The sequence below is a fragment of the Biomphalaria glabrata genome, chromosome 14, assembly GCF_947242115.1.
Source record: "Biomphalaria glabrata chromosome 14, xgBioGlab47.1, whole genome shotgun sequence".
Taxonomy (NCBI): domain Eukaryota; kingdom Metazoa; phylum Mollusca; class Gastropoda; family Planorbidae; genus Biomphalaria; species Biomphalaria glabrata.
The window spans coordinates 12,102,890-12,116,230 of record NC_074724.1 but is presented as its reverse complement, the minus strand read 5'-3'; the positions used below and the strand labels follow the sequence as shown (position 1 = coordinate 12,116,230).

The 13,341-nt window shown below is 35.3% G+C and overlaps 1 protein-coding gene across 1 annotated transcript in view; it reads right to left on the bottom strand.

Annotated features, from left to right (window-relative positions):
* Window positions 1–13,341, bottom strand: part of LOC106065348 (transcription factor RFX4-like) — a 40,445-nt gene that overhangs the window by 10,991 nt on the left and 16,113 nt on the right. The window contains exons 6-11 of the mRNA XM_056009498.1: window positions 8,905–8,979; window positions 8,347–8,380; window positions 7,514–7,612; window positions 5,894–5,971; window positions 4,887–5,050; window positions 4,663–4,763 (exon numbers count right to left, since the gene is read on the bottom strand). Of these exons, the coding sequence (XP_055865473.1) occupies window positions 4,663–4,763; window positions 4,887–5,050; window positions 5,894–5,971; window positions 7,514–7,612; window positions 8,347–8,380; window positions 8,905–8,979 (551 nt within the window). The remainder of the gene's footprint in view (window positions 1–4,662; window positions 4,764–4,886; window positions 5,051–5,893; window positions 5,972–7,513; window positions 7,613–8,346; window positions 8,381–8,904; window positions 8,980–13,341) is intronic.

Genomic DNA, 13,341 nt, shown 5'->3' with positions numbered 1-13,341 from the left:
AGCGTTGTCACACACACCCCCAAGACTTAAGAGAATGCTTCTTCGTCTTAAGAAGTTGAAATCCTGATGGAATATAAGCCAGGCAAAGAAATGTCTATTTCAGATACACTTTCACGAACATCGCTGCCAATGAAACATTCATCAAGTTATGGGACGCACAGGTTCATCTTATTGTAGATAGCCTGCCTGTGTCCGATGAAAATATGAAACATTTTTAGCAAGCTACTGCGAACGACGTCATTCTAAGACTGTTAAAAGGTCAAATTTTGATAGGATGGCCAAGCAAGAGGAATGAAATTCCACAAGAAATAGGAGCTTATTATAGATTCAAAGAAGAGCTTAGAAGCAATAATCTACTTTTAAAAGGAGAAATAGTTCCAAAAACATTACAAAAAAAAATGTTGCAAAGACTTCATCAAGGTCACCTTGGACGTGATAGATGTCTGAGTACAGCCAAGGAGGTGTTCTTATGGCCTGGAATGTCAAAACCAATTATAGATACGGTATCTAGTTGTGCAGTATGCAATGAGCACCAGAAGCCCCAGCAGAAGGAGCCAATGTTGCCACATTGCTGACATGTCCAAAGAATGCGCTAATTAACAGATGGAGGGCGGGGGGATAATTAAATTTTCTTTAGGTCCTATAATTATGTGCGATCTAGCATGATTAAAGCAGTATTTAAACAAACAAGAAGGTTTTTGTTAGTGTCTCCTTTAGCACATTTGTAAAGAAATTAATGTTCAACCAATTGAGTAGAAAGTCGATTGTGATTTCCAACATGGTTTCCACCAACAAATGTTGGCATACTTCGAAAATTATATCGCATATTGTCTAAATGTGGGTGATTCGATTATTACTGTATTTAGAAAAATATGCTTGAATCCATAATGTTATTAAACCGAATAGTGAAATTAATAGCTGTACATTTACTGTGTATTCATACAATTAATTCAAGTATTTTAACTAGTTAGAATGCATAGTAATATTAAAGAAATTGATAATACTTGAACCAAAACAAAAGAGAATATTATACATCATGTAGAACACTTTCACAATAGGTAGACTTACAAGTAGTTATTATTATTATTATTATTATTATCAAATAAAAAATTATCACGTTAGATTTAAATGAAACTCTGTACTGATAATTTAAGAGTTACCCTCATTTAATAGATTACATACTATAATTACAGTAATAGAATTTACATCATCCATCCATCCATCCCAGTGACGCTACAGCCCAAGGAAGGCTCTGGCCTGCTTCAATACATCCCTCCATTCAGATCTCTTCTGGGACTTTCGTCTGCACGCCCCAAGCCCAAGCTGTTGCAGATCTGCTTCCACGTCATCAATCCATCGCATTCGGGATCTGCTTTTGGTTTTTGCCTGTATACGATTTTCGCTCCTCTGTTGTCTGACATTCTTTCAATGTGACCTGCCCAAGGTAGTCTGTTCTTTTTTATTTCGGTCACAAATGGTGGGTCTTCATATAATTGATATATCTCATGGTTAGTGTGTGTCCTCCACCCTGTTTCATCCTGTATAGCACCATAGATTTTCCTAAGAATTTTTCGTTCCCAAGCATTTAGTAAATTTTCAGATGTCTTAGTCAGTATCCGGGTCTCACTTCCATACATTGCTGCTGGTCTTATTATGGTTTTGTATATTATTTTCTTGGTTTCCTTGAAATTGTTTTGCTCTTCAGTAAATGTTGGGTGCTATAAAATGATCTGTTGCCTCCTGCTATTCTTTCCTTTATTTCTGTTAGTAGGTCATTTTTAAAATCAATTGTACTTCCTAGATATTTGAAAGTTTGGACATTTTCAAATTCGTGGTCTTTGATTTTGATATTTTGTCACTCTGTTTGATTGTTTCTTGTCATTGCGATGTACTTGGTCTTACTGTCATTGACCTCAAGTCCTGCTGATCGAGATGCTTCTTCTAGTTGTGTGAAGGCTCTAACAATGTCAGAGGTTTCTTTACCCAATAAGTCAATATCATCGGCATAAGCAAGGTATTGTAGAGGTTGGCTGTATATCGTCCCAGTTGGTTGTGGACCCATGTTTTCTCTCCTGAAGTAGTTAGTAATAGTTCCCCTTGTGTTTATGTGTATATTTCTTATAACTCTCTCCAGTGTCAAATTGAAAAGCATGCAGGAAAGTGAGCCACCTTGTCTTAATCCTCGTTTAATCCTAAATTCCCGTGAGTGTTCTCCTTGTATTATGACTTTACTTTTGGAGTTGTTTAATGTCACGTGCATAAGTCTTACCGGCTTATTACGTATTCCAAAATCCTGTAAAGTGTCATATAGGTATTTCTTCTGAAACTGTTATAAGCCATTTAATAGTCTATAAAGAGTTGGTGGATTGGTATGTTGTATTCATGGCATTTTCTAGCATACATCTTAAAATAGAATTTACATGGATTTGTATTTTGCTCAGACACCAGAAATAGAATTAAAAAAGAAAAATAAACATGATTTAATTAAAATTATGTAATAATAAGATGAAATTCAATTCTTACAGTCAACACATTCCCTTAAGTAACCCCTTTAGGGCCCCTTTTGATAGTGGGCCCGGGCGCAATGAGCCCCTTCACACATGGTTGCTACGCCACTGATTAAGAGAGTCTTAATGATTTTTTAACAATGTTACTGATTTACAGAACAATTAGGAATTTAGACTTATATATTTATAAAGTACTTTATCTCGTGTCATGAAGTTTAACGTCAAAATGCAGGGGCCCCTAAAAAGGTCAAGCCCCCTGGGCCCCCAAATCACGAGCTTCCCCATTGAGTACATTAATGTATAAGAGCTTAATCTATTAATACCTTCATCCCGTACCTTCAAGGAAACTAAAACCTGTCTGATTGGGCTCAAAAACCTGGACACTGATCTCGAAAACCTTTCTAACTATTTTCCTAGAAATTTGACAGTTGATGTATATCGTTTGGCTCGTTAGCCACGCTAGGAAAACCGTTATAATTTTCCAAAGTATTAAAAAAAAATTAATTTGTCTAGAGAACGAGAACATATGTATTTTGAACGGACTAGGCGTCCTCAGGTATTTCAGAAATTGATTCAGGAGTTTAATGAATTAATGTTCACGACAAGTTTGCTAATTGTCTTCTACATGTAAAGACTTATCATTGGAATATTATAAAGTCTAGTAGATCTATACATTCGCTTAACCAGGATTCCTTCTTCAAAAAAAAAAAAAAGTAGGGGGGGGGAGGTGGAGAGAGAGAACGGGGAGGCGTTAGAAATGTTCCATTTTTTTTTTTATTTAATATACATACGTTATTAAGATCCAAATGTTCGCACTATAAGTTGTCTAGAGGAGATATTGTCTTTACACTGGTCCTCTTGTTTATTGTACACTAAGATACGTTGATTCTAAGGACGCCGCTCTCTTTATTAAGGGTTTTCATACCAAAAGTTAATCACCGTAACCTGCTTTTTGGTTTACACTTTAATATTTTAAGATCCCGTTTACATCGTATTGAGGGACTTCTTTTGGTTTGACAGTTACGCTGGGCTGGTGACGTCTCCAATATGGGGGACGAACGTATGCCAAAAGCTTTTTTTTTTGGTGAGCTGAAAGGTGGTCGACGTAACAGAGGTACCCCAGTAAATGTTTTTAAGACCTGCTTAGGCGTCAACTTGCTTTAACTGAAATATAAGAGATCACCTGGTTGCATGCGGCTTTAGACCGCTTTAGCTGGAGGTCACTTACAAAGGCCGCGGGATACACAACTGAGATCCAAAAGAAAATCCACTGTTGAGGACAGACGTAGACGGCGAAAAGAAAATCTAAATCGACCACCAGCGGACAATGGTTATGGCTGCGCTGAGTCTGACAAAATATGTAGGTCATAGCTGGGGCTGCATATCCACGGAAAATACTGCATTCCTCATCAATCTTCGGACTCACGGCAAGCCAATAAATTACATCTTTAAGCAATGGCATTCAGTACGAAAGAAAAAAAAAATAAAGGCTTTAAAAAGAAATGTGTTGGCGATATAACAGAATCTAAAGAAAACTTACGAAAATAAGAAATTAGATTGGGTGAGAGTTCTAGATAAATAGATCAAGAAAATAATGTCCAACCACCAACACACTACACTTAAACATCACTTACAATTTATTACTTACAAGTTAAAGCGCTTAATCCTTTGATTTTAGAGTAATCGAAATTGCGCAAAAATTATTACCGTATTTTCTAGCATATAACCCGCATATACGTATAACCCAAATATATTACAAAATGTATATGGCTTCTTCTGTCTCGGAAGACAATGGATGCTCCCAGTCCCAGGTGAATCACTGGCTTTGGTTACGTCTTGAGATGGGGCAGAATCTGGAGTGACTGATGAAGCCTATTTTGGAGCGTTTGCCACAGTTCGTGCATACATATGCATCTGTCCTAGGGCTAGCTGACAAGGCAGCTTACACAATTACAAAATAAGTAAAAACAAAATGGTACAACACGCACCCTTATATGCCCCAAATGTGCCAAGGGTGACTTAACGTAAGCTACCGGTAAAATCGTGATATATATATAAATAGATAAATATAAATAGATTTGAATTCATGTATGAAAATGTCAACTATTAATACTAAAATGAAACCAGTTTTTAAAAAAGGAAAAAGGACACTTACATTCCAGTTTCATTTCTCGAAGGTCTTCTGGTAAGCCAGACAATGCCTGCCTCATCCACTCTACAAAATTCTTTGTGAACTTGCGAATGAGTTGGTTCAAGCTAAAGTCACCAAGGAAATGGGCACCCATTATTTACGTAGGTCCTATCATACTAAATAATTTTCATCTCACAGACAAATTTAGTATATTTAATATCTCAAGCGTATGTTTGTTCACTATTTACCTGTCAGGTATGGGCTGTGTGACCGACGGTAGAACAGAACTCGTGACAGTGTGGTACAAGATGGAATCACAGACGCCAATCAGCTTGACCACAAGGTTGTGGTGAAGTAATGACACCATGTGTGACGGCATCCCTTGCCAGAAGTGATGTAAGAAGCTGCTCACCTAATGCAAAACACAAAAAAAAGTTTATTTTTGTGAATAACAAACATTTTTTTTGAGGCCATATCGTTAAAAAACAATTATTTAAAAAAAATACACTTGAAGCTGAAATAACGAGCGATGCATAAACAATGAACAATATAAACTATGTAATGACAATGCTAGAATATAAGATTTACATGTGAAACGAGGCTATCCATCACGAGGGCTCGAGTTCAAATCCCGACTCGAGCAGAGATGTGTTTGTTGAGGGCATAAAGGCAGCACGGAGTTCTACTCTCATATACCCACTCCTCTTACCCACAGTTCCACAAAAAAAAAAAAAGATTGTGCGATAGCGAACTGAACATGTTATAACATGAAGCTTGAACTATTTTTAAGGAAAGGTAACAAAATGGTTCGTGTGGAAACTCAGACTCAGAATCGGCCCCAAAAGTGGTCCACTCGGGCAGGTAAAAAGGGTAGGTTTCAATATCTTTTACAATCTGTAGTGACAGTGAGTTGTTTCGTTTTGGAAGATGATTTCTAAACAAATTGCTGTTTTGAGATTGGTTCATCTATGACTGAATAAAACGTTTAGTGTAAAGACGACCAAGTCACATAGGCCACTGAGTCCAAAGTGTCCGTAAGGCGACCGTTCACTTCAATGGCACTACACGGTCATTTTATCATTACAGTATAACATTTTTTTTATCTAGTAAAAAACAGTGAAGTGTGCAAGCAGGCTTAACGCTTACTATCTAATACTTAGATCTAACTCATGAATTGAGCCCCTTCAATAAAATGATCTTAAAGATTCATAGAACTGCATTTTAAATAAAACAATTGTGTCTGAGTACAACTGACCTCATCGAAACTTGAGTTTGTTAAGGCATCTAAAATTCTCTGACAATGAGCTCTGTACATCATAACAAATGTTACCACCTGTTTTAAAACAGAAATAAAATGCTTATACAAGTGGGTCTTCTACATACACTATGTCCACACTGGACAGGACTAAAGCTCTTCCGATTAGAACACAGACTAATGAAGGAAGCATTAGACCCTCTTTCTATGACTTACACATTTATTTGAATAACAAAATGGACTGCTAACAAGAGGTAATAAAAGAGATGTAAAGATCAAAGCCAGGCATTGGGACAGTGGCGTAGCTAGGGTGGCGGAAGGAGAATTTGAAAGTCCCCCGGGCTCCACTTGAGGAGGGGGGCCTAAATGAGCTTTTTTCAAATTAAAAATTAAACGATACGCAAAATGCTGCCCCCCCCCTTCCCCAAAGATGGTCAAGCGCCCCCCCCCCCATGGGGCCCTCAAACGATGTGAAATTCCTAGCTACGCCCCTGCATTGGGATAGCGTTAAAAATAGAGCCCAATTCCTTGATTATTAACTTAGCTATTGTGGCGTTTAATTTTCAATCCTTGACAATGTTTGGTTTATCGAAAAAATCTGCAATAAATAACTAGCTTGTTACAAAGCTTATATCAACGCAATCTGACAATCTGTCTGTCTACTGGTCTGTCTGTACGGTAAAAAGTTAAAACACGGTTTTTCTCCCACACCCACCTTGAAATTGTGCACAATTATTTCTTTTACTCGACAACAGAAGAATAAATTTTAAAAAAAATGACCAATTAGTCAATTAACTATCGGTAATAAACTATTTGTTGGTATCTTGAACAAGGTAAAGAAGATGCCTTGGTATATTTGAGGAATCCTGAGCCCTGAGTGAACATTTGTGTATGCATTTAAAAAACGATCGTGTAAACATTCACCAAGATACCCCCTTCTTCCCTCCCCCTTTCACAGCTGGTCCTGACAAGTGATAGGATCTTATCGCATTGAGAAAGCTGAAGGCTAAACAAAAACTATTGGTAAACTTACTACTAATAGTACAGGTTTATATGTTAAGGACCATGGCGTAGGTAATGAATAAACTGATCCAAACTAATTGATGCAACTATGTTTTATATAAGCTTAGTTTTTTTTTTTTGTAAAGTATTATGTTTTCTCATTAGTGTATGTGGTGCACAAAATAAGGGAAGTGTTATATGCTTTGTATTTTATATTGTTTTGTAAATGTATACATTATTTTGTTAGCACTTTTTTATTTACACTACAGAATCCAATGTTCTTAGCTCTTCGTAGCCAATTTTTGTTGCTTGTTTTGTTTTAAGTTGGCAACATGGAAGCAATTTAGATCATTGACAGTGTTTAGTTGATCGTGAAAATCTCCGATATTAGTTGCTTTTTTTTTCTTAGGTATAAAACTGAAAAAAAACTTAAATAATCTTGAATGAAAAGTAAATTCTAGGAATTTTTGGGGAGACCATTATATGTTGTTTTTTTTTAACTATCATAATAGAAAATATAATAAAGGCTTTGACATCTAGTCTATACATACTCAATAAAAAAAAACATAAATAAGAAAATTCAAAGGTGATAACTTACTAGAAAAGTATTTAAATTACCTTGGACTCCGGGAGTGATTCAGGCAGATGTAATTCCTTGACATTGGGAAAGTCTGGTAGAAGAACTGTTTTAATTTTAGGCTGACAAGATGGTGGCGCCTGTTTAAAAGTTAAACGAAAAATAAAAAAAACAATGTATATATAAATATAGGCCTATATATAGGTATTCCTGGCTGATTCAGACAATAAGTTTTATAATGGCACTAGGAAAGTAGGAACATGTCAAATTTGTCCTTGCGTAGGGAGTAAGAAGAGCGCCTTTTCTTTTTAGCACTTTAGTATTGAAAAAGTAAATTTAGTTGGCAACTGTGACCTTTTAAACTGACGTCCATAACATTGCTTTTTTTGTGTGCCTATTTATTCCAAAATCAGGCGCAGACTTTCTTTTTTGTCATTTCCTATTGAAATAACAACTTACGGGAGGAGACTGAACGAAATACAGATGTTTATTCACAAGAGCGCATCTGAAACATAAAGTAACAACATCTGTCTTGGGCACAGCCTCTTTATAAGTACTAGACTTAGGCGGAACTCCGTTATGAAAACATTTTTCTCATTCTAGTCTCTAACAGTGGGTACCTTCTGCACTAGCTTGGATGGCGGTGTGCATGGCAGGGTTATAACGCTACTTTTAAATATTTTTTTCCACATTTCAGTTTATCGGCTCCACATTTCTCAACATCGCTTTGACCTCTTTTTCTCTCTTACTGTATTGTATTGCTTTAGAACGCAAACAGGTTCTTAAAATTATAAATAATGAATGCCAAGTGATAATAACGCTGGATGACGTAATTATGAACATCTCTTTGGCCTATTAAACAAATTATAGTTACCTTTTTTAAACACTCTTTAGCTACATCATTCAACCTAAAGGGAGAGAAGCCAATGTTATATACACATGGCACATGATGTTATGTTTGATATGTTTTCTTTTATCATTAAGAAACTTTAAACTTAATTTTTTTAAATGAAAAATTTTAAAACATAAATCACGTGTTCTATTTAAAAGTATGGTTTGATTCATGTACTACTGCTTTATGCTTAATAGGATAAAAAAATTAATAAAATTAATTTATCTGATGAATACGATAACCTGATAAATAAAATACATACAATAAATAAATATGATATATCATATAAATAAATATGATGATATAAATAAATGTGATATATAATATAAATAAATATCAAAAATAAAAGAAAGAAATAAAACTGATAAATAAAAAAAAAATCTGATCAATACAATCAATAAATATGTGCTAACTAGCGAGCTAGTGTGGGCTCAGCTTGGTTTCGTGTTCTCCATACATACAATAATGAGACCAAGTATTATATTTTCTTTATCACGGTGTCGAGCACCAGAGCGATCTACTATCAAGGTAAGTACTTACATCACTGTGGGCTGGTAAGAGTCAAGCTGGGCGTAGTGTACACCTCCCTTTAAGCCTATACCGTAATAGTGATATCTGTAGAGGGAATGAAGAAATGATAGCAATAAAAGCATTATATTGGATCTAGGAGACTTACAACAGAGTGCTCCTGTAATTAGGTAAAAAAACAACAAAGAAATGATAATCGATTTTCGCAGGGACAAGAAGGAAAATGATATTGTTTCTGTAGCTGGAGAGACTATTGAAATTGTGCAAACCTTTAAATACCTTGGTACTATCCTAGACAATAAACTAAACTAAATTTTTACTGCAAATACTGATTATATCAGCAAAAAAAAGGCAGCAAAGATTACGACTACTAAGAAGACTGTCCTCGTTTCATGTTAGCGAAAAGGCCTTGGCTATGTTTTATCACGCTCACATCTGCAATATTTTCAGTTTCAATATCACTGCCTGGTATGGCAATCTGAGCATTAAAAATAGGAATAAACTTAATAGAATCCTCAATGCTGCTGGCAAAATCATTGGCAAAAAACAAACCCCATTTGGGCAGTTGTTTGAGACAAACATCTATAAAAAAGCTAACAAGATCCTCGAAATAAAGAATCACCCTTTGTGTCAGGATTTTGTGATTTTACCATCACAAAAGAGATACAAGACACCGATAGCAAAGACAAAAAGACACAAACACTCTTTTGTTCCCCTGGCAATCAAATCATTAAATAAGAACAATCTGGTATAAACTTTGTCACATGTAAATTATGAGTGAGTCTGGTGTGAATGTACATTTTGGTTTCTTATAGTTATAATGATTTTTGTTTGGTGTAATGCACAAATTGTAAGACAAATTTCCTTACGGATAATAAAGATTATTATTATTATTATTATTATTTATTTAAAAATGTCGGCCAGGTTATTTTGTTCTATTTAGACTACGTGTTTCTCAGCTTATAGCATAATGCTTCATAACATTTGAAGTACATTGTATACATTGACTGGTGAAATGCAATGCGGGCAGTGGCGAAGCTAGAGATTTGAGAACCCGCAAGGGGGGAAGCTTGACCTCTTTAAGGGGCTCTGCATTTTGACGTTTGACATCATGACGTGAAATAATGGCGGGGTTTCTTTGAAATGTACAATATAGCTTAAAGATTATTTTGTGACTTATGTTAGAGTAAATCTCAACATCGGGGAAGATCTTGCATGTTTCACGCAAGAGAATGCTGTTTTTACGTTTTACTCAAGACTCATCTAAATTGTACATGGTCATGTGGTATATGCTTTGGACTATCGTTGTAAAATGTTTTACATATTTCATACAATACACGTAACAGTGGAATCCAGTGAAAGAAGCTTCTCGCGCCTCAAACTAATGAAGAATTACTTGAGGTCAACAATTCTCGTAGATAGATTAAAACATTTGATAATTATTGCTATTTGATCTTTGTAGGAAATAGAATTTTTATGATGTACTGTATGACTTCGCTACACGCAAGGCTTGTAAAGTAATTCTGTACGTAGTAAAAAATTAATAAAATGCAAAGACGAATTTATTTTCTAATACAAACTCTTAATTTACACTTATTATCAGTATCCTTTACCCAAACTTAGCCCCGCAAAATCCGTTTCTCATAGGGCCCCACAACAGTTTAGTCCGGCCCTACTATTTAGTGACGGGTGAATACAAATTACTTGTTCTCCCCCACCCCTTTTTTTTTGCCGCTAAGTTTACGTGAGGTAGAAAATAAAAAAAAAAAAAAAAAAAACCCTCTGTTTTTTTTTTCGTAGGGTAACTCTATCCATCCGAGTGATCTTTCCTTTACTTCTTTTTTTGTCCAAACTCTTGAGCCATGAAGAGATTTATATATATATATATATATATACAGATAAGGTCTACTAACTGATCTCAAAGCACTTATAAAAGCATCATTAAGCAATATAGTGGGTAAATTAGAGCGCTATAAGAGCATGGAATGGGTTACCTAGTCATCCAGGAAAACCAGCGACTTGGCAGAATTTAAGTCATTGGTTAACATGCATGACTAGATGCATGACGACGTGTGTATTATATAAGAAGTATTAACCACGAAATGAACTCAAAACTCAATCAGAAATGACTTATGAAGCACCCTTTTTCTTTCTCTATAACAGCGGTTTTCAACCTTTTTACCCCTTTTTACAATTGCATACTAGACGTCGGCCCCAAACAGTGATATTATTTTGGTTTATAAGCTTAAATAACTCTGCTTTTGCAAATGTTATAAAATTAGAATTCTAATGTATTTGGTATTTATTGCAAAAGCTATATGTTTAATCACGAAGCAATATGTAATAATATTTTGTCACATATTTCCTCAAAGCGAAGGTCAAGCTTGATTTCGTACACAAGATTAGGGATTCTTGGGACTGTCTTGCAACTGTAATACTTAGGAGTAATCACTTCCGTATTATGACTTGATAACTAACAGGCTGGGAAAACCCTGTTTCGCAAAAATATATTAATTAAAATGGAAGAAGGCACAATACAGACAAACCGGGATAAACTTCACTTGACCTAGATTTGTGTAACTGACAATAAACTTTTTCTGTGATGCCTCCGTAACATTTTCAACTTTGGCTGTGAATAGAGTTCTGGCAGTGTAGAAAGTAGGATGAAGTTGTGTCCGCACGCATGCGCAAATGTTTTTTCACAGAAATTATTATTTTATTCGTTTGCCATGTGTAATGTCATTTTGCTCCTAGAAATGACATGACAGGTTGGCTAGATGTCAAAATTAATTTTCGTCCAATTTTGTTTCCCAATCTAAAGTTTCATTTACAAGGATCGGATCTTGTCAGATAAATCGAGGCATGTGGCGTTTGATCCTTGCAATGACGTTTTTATTGCTTCAGGAATTCCTGTTGCTGTGTCTTCGTTACTAGTTTGTCGATGAATTGTTGAGTTCCAGTAACTTTTGGCGACTTATTTAGTACCCAACTTCAACCCTAATAGCAAACTTAGAGCACCATCTGTGAAGAGACAACTAATTTTTTTTTCAAGAAATCTTATATTTTTCAAAAAAAATGAACCAACATTCTCTTAAACAACTTGAAGTCGTCTCAAGAAATTTTTAAAAGAGAAAACTTATTTCTAAAATATTTGGTATGCTTATTAGCAAACGTCTGATGTTTGTGATCAAAATGACGTTCCATTTATTTCGGCTTCATAAATTCGTTATAAATGACGCATTTGGGTTTTGTAATTGCTGCTTTAAGTAAAATGATACCCTACAAATCGACATTAAATTCTGTTTTCTTAACATGTTTGTTGAGATGCATTTTCGTGGATTGTTTCACAGCAAAATATTATTACCTCCAATAACATGGGCTATAAAGCGATGGCGTATTAGTAATAATTAGTATAAACCAAATTGCTTAACAATTGCGTCACCACGAAAATAATATCTATGATTCCGCATGGCGTAATGTAGTGTTATGCACTAATTTACATTAATTTAAACTGTCAAAAATATTCATGCTGCAACAATTTTTAAAAATATGAAATCATTATGTTGTCTATCTCTGAATAAGTAAAGAAAAATTTTGTTCCAATGGAATTGACAAAAAGCCCATATTTTATATGGTCTTAGGCGACCCCCTGCAAACCGTCATTCGACCCCCAATTGGGTCGCGACCCACAGGCTGAGAACCCCTGATTTACACTGTTTATTGTTATTGCAAATATACCCGCTGGAGGTAATCAGTTATAAAGTCATAGTCGCAGATATAGGAGAATAGCTAGTCACTTAAATTGAATAAGATAAGTTGTTTGGTGTCCAGAGAGTTTCTCTGTCTCGATAGATGTATAAAAAGAGGGCGAATAGAAATAAACGAAGATTTATAATTTTGTGTATATGTACACAAAATTTATGTTACTTCCTATAGTTTCTAATGTAAAAAAAATAACGTAATTTTATAATTAATCGAAAAGAAGCAAAGAAAATAAATTAAAATTATAAAATTATACAGTTTGTGTGGAGGCGAGACCAATCGTTAAAGCTGGCATCAACACTCCCGGGTACACTATTCTGCTTTAAAGTAGAGATGGGAAACGAACCGAACTCGAACCTCACTTATGACCGAAGCGAACCGAACCCGAACTTTGAAACTGCTTGGTACGAACCGAACCGAACGAACCCTCCTTTTCTTAACCGAACTAATTTTGCAATTTTTACATCCCTTTTTTATATTTTGGGTTTAAAATAAAAATTACTTCAATATTTTATTTAAATTCTAATGATTCCATTATACTTTGAAAACGTGGGACGGGGGATGGTGGTATTTGGAAAAAAAAAAGCGGCTCGCTTTGATTCCCATGGGTTTTTCCGTACGTGCCGACTCTCCCCTAACCTTGAATTTTCTCGGGCTGTTTGCAATATTGGTTTTGAGTCGAATAGG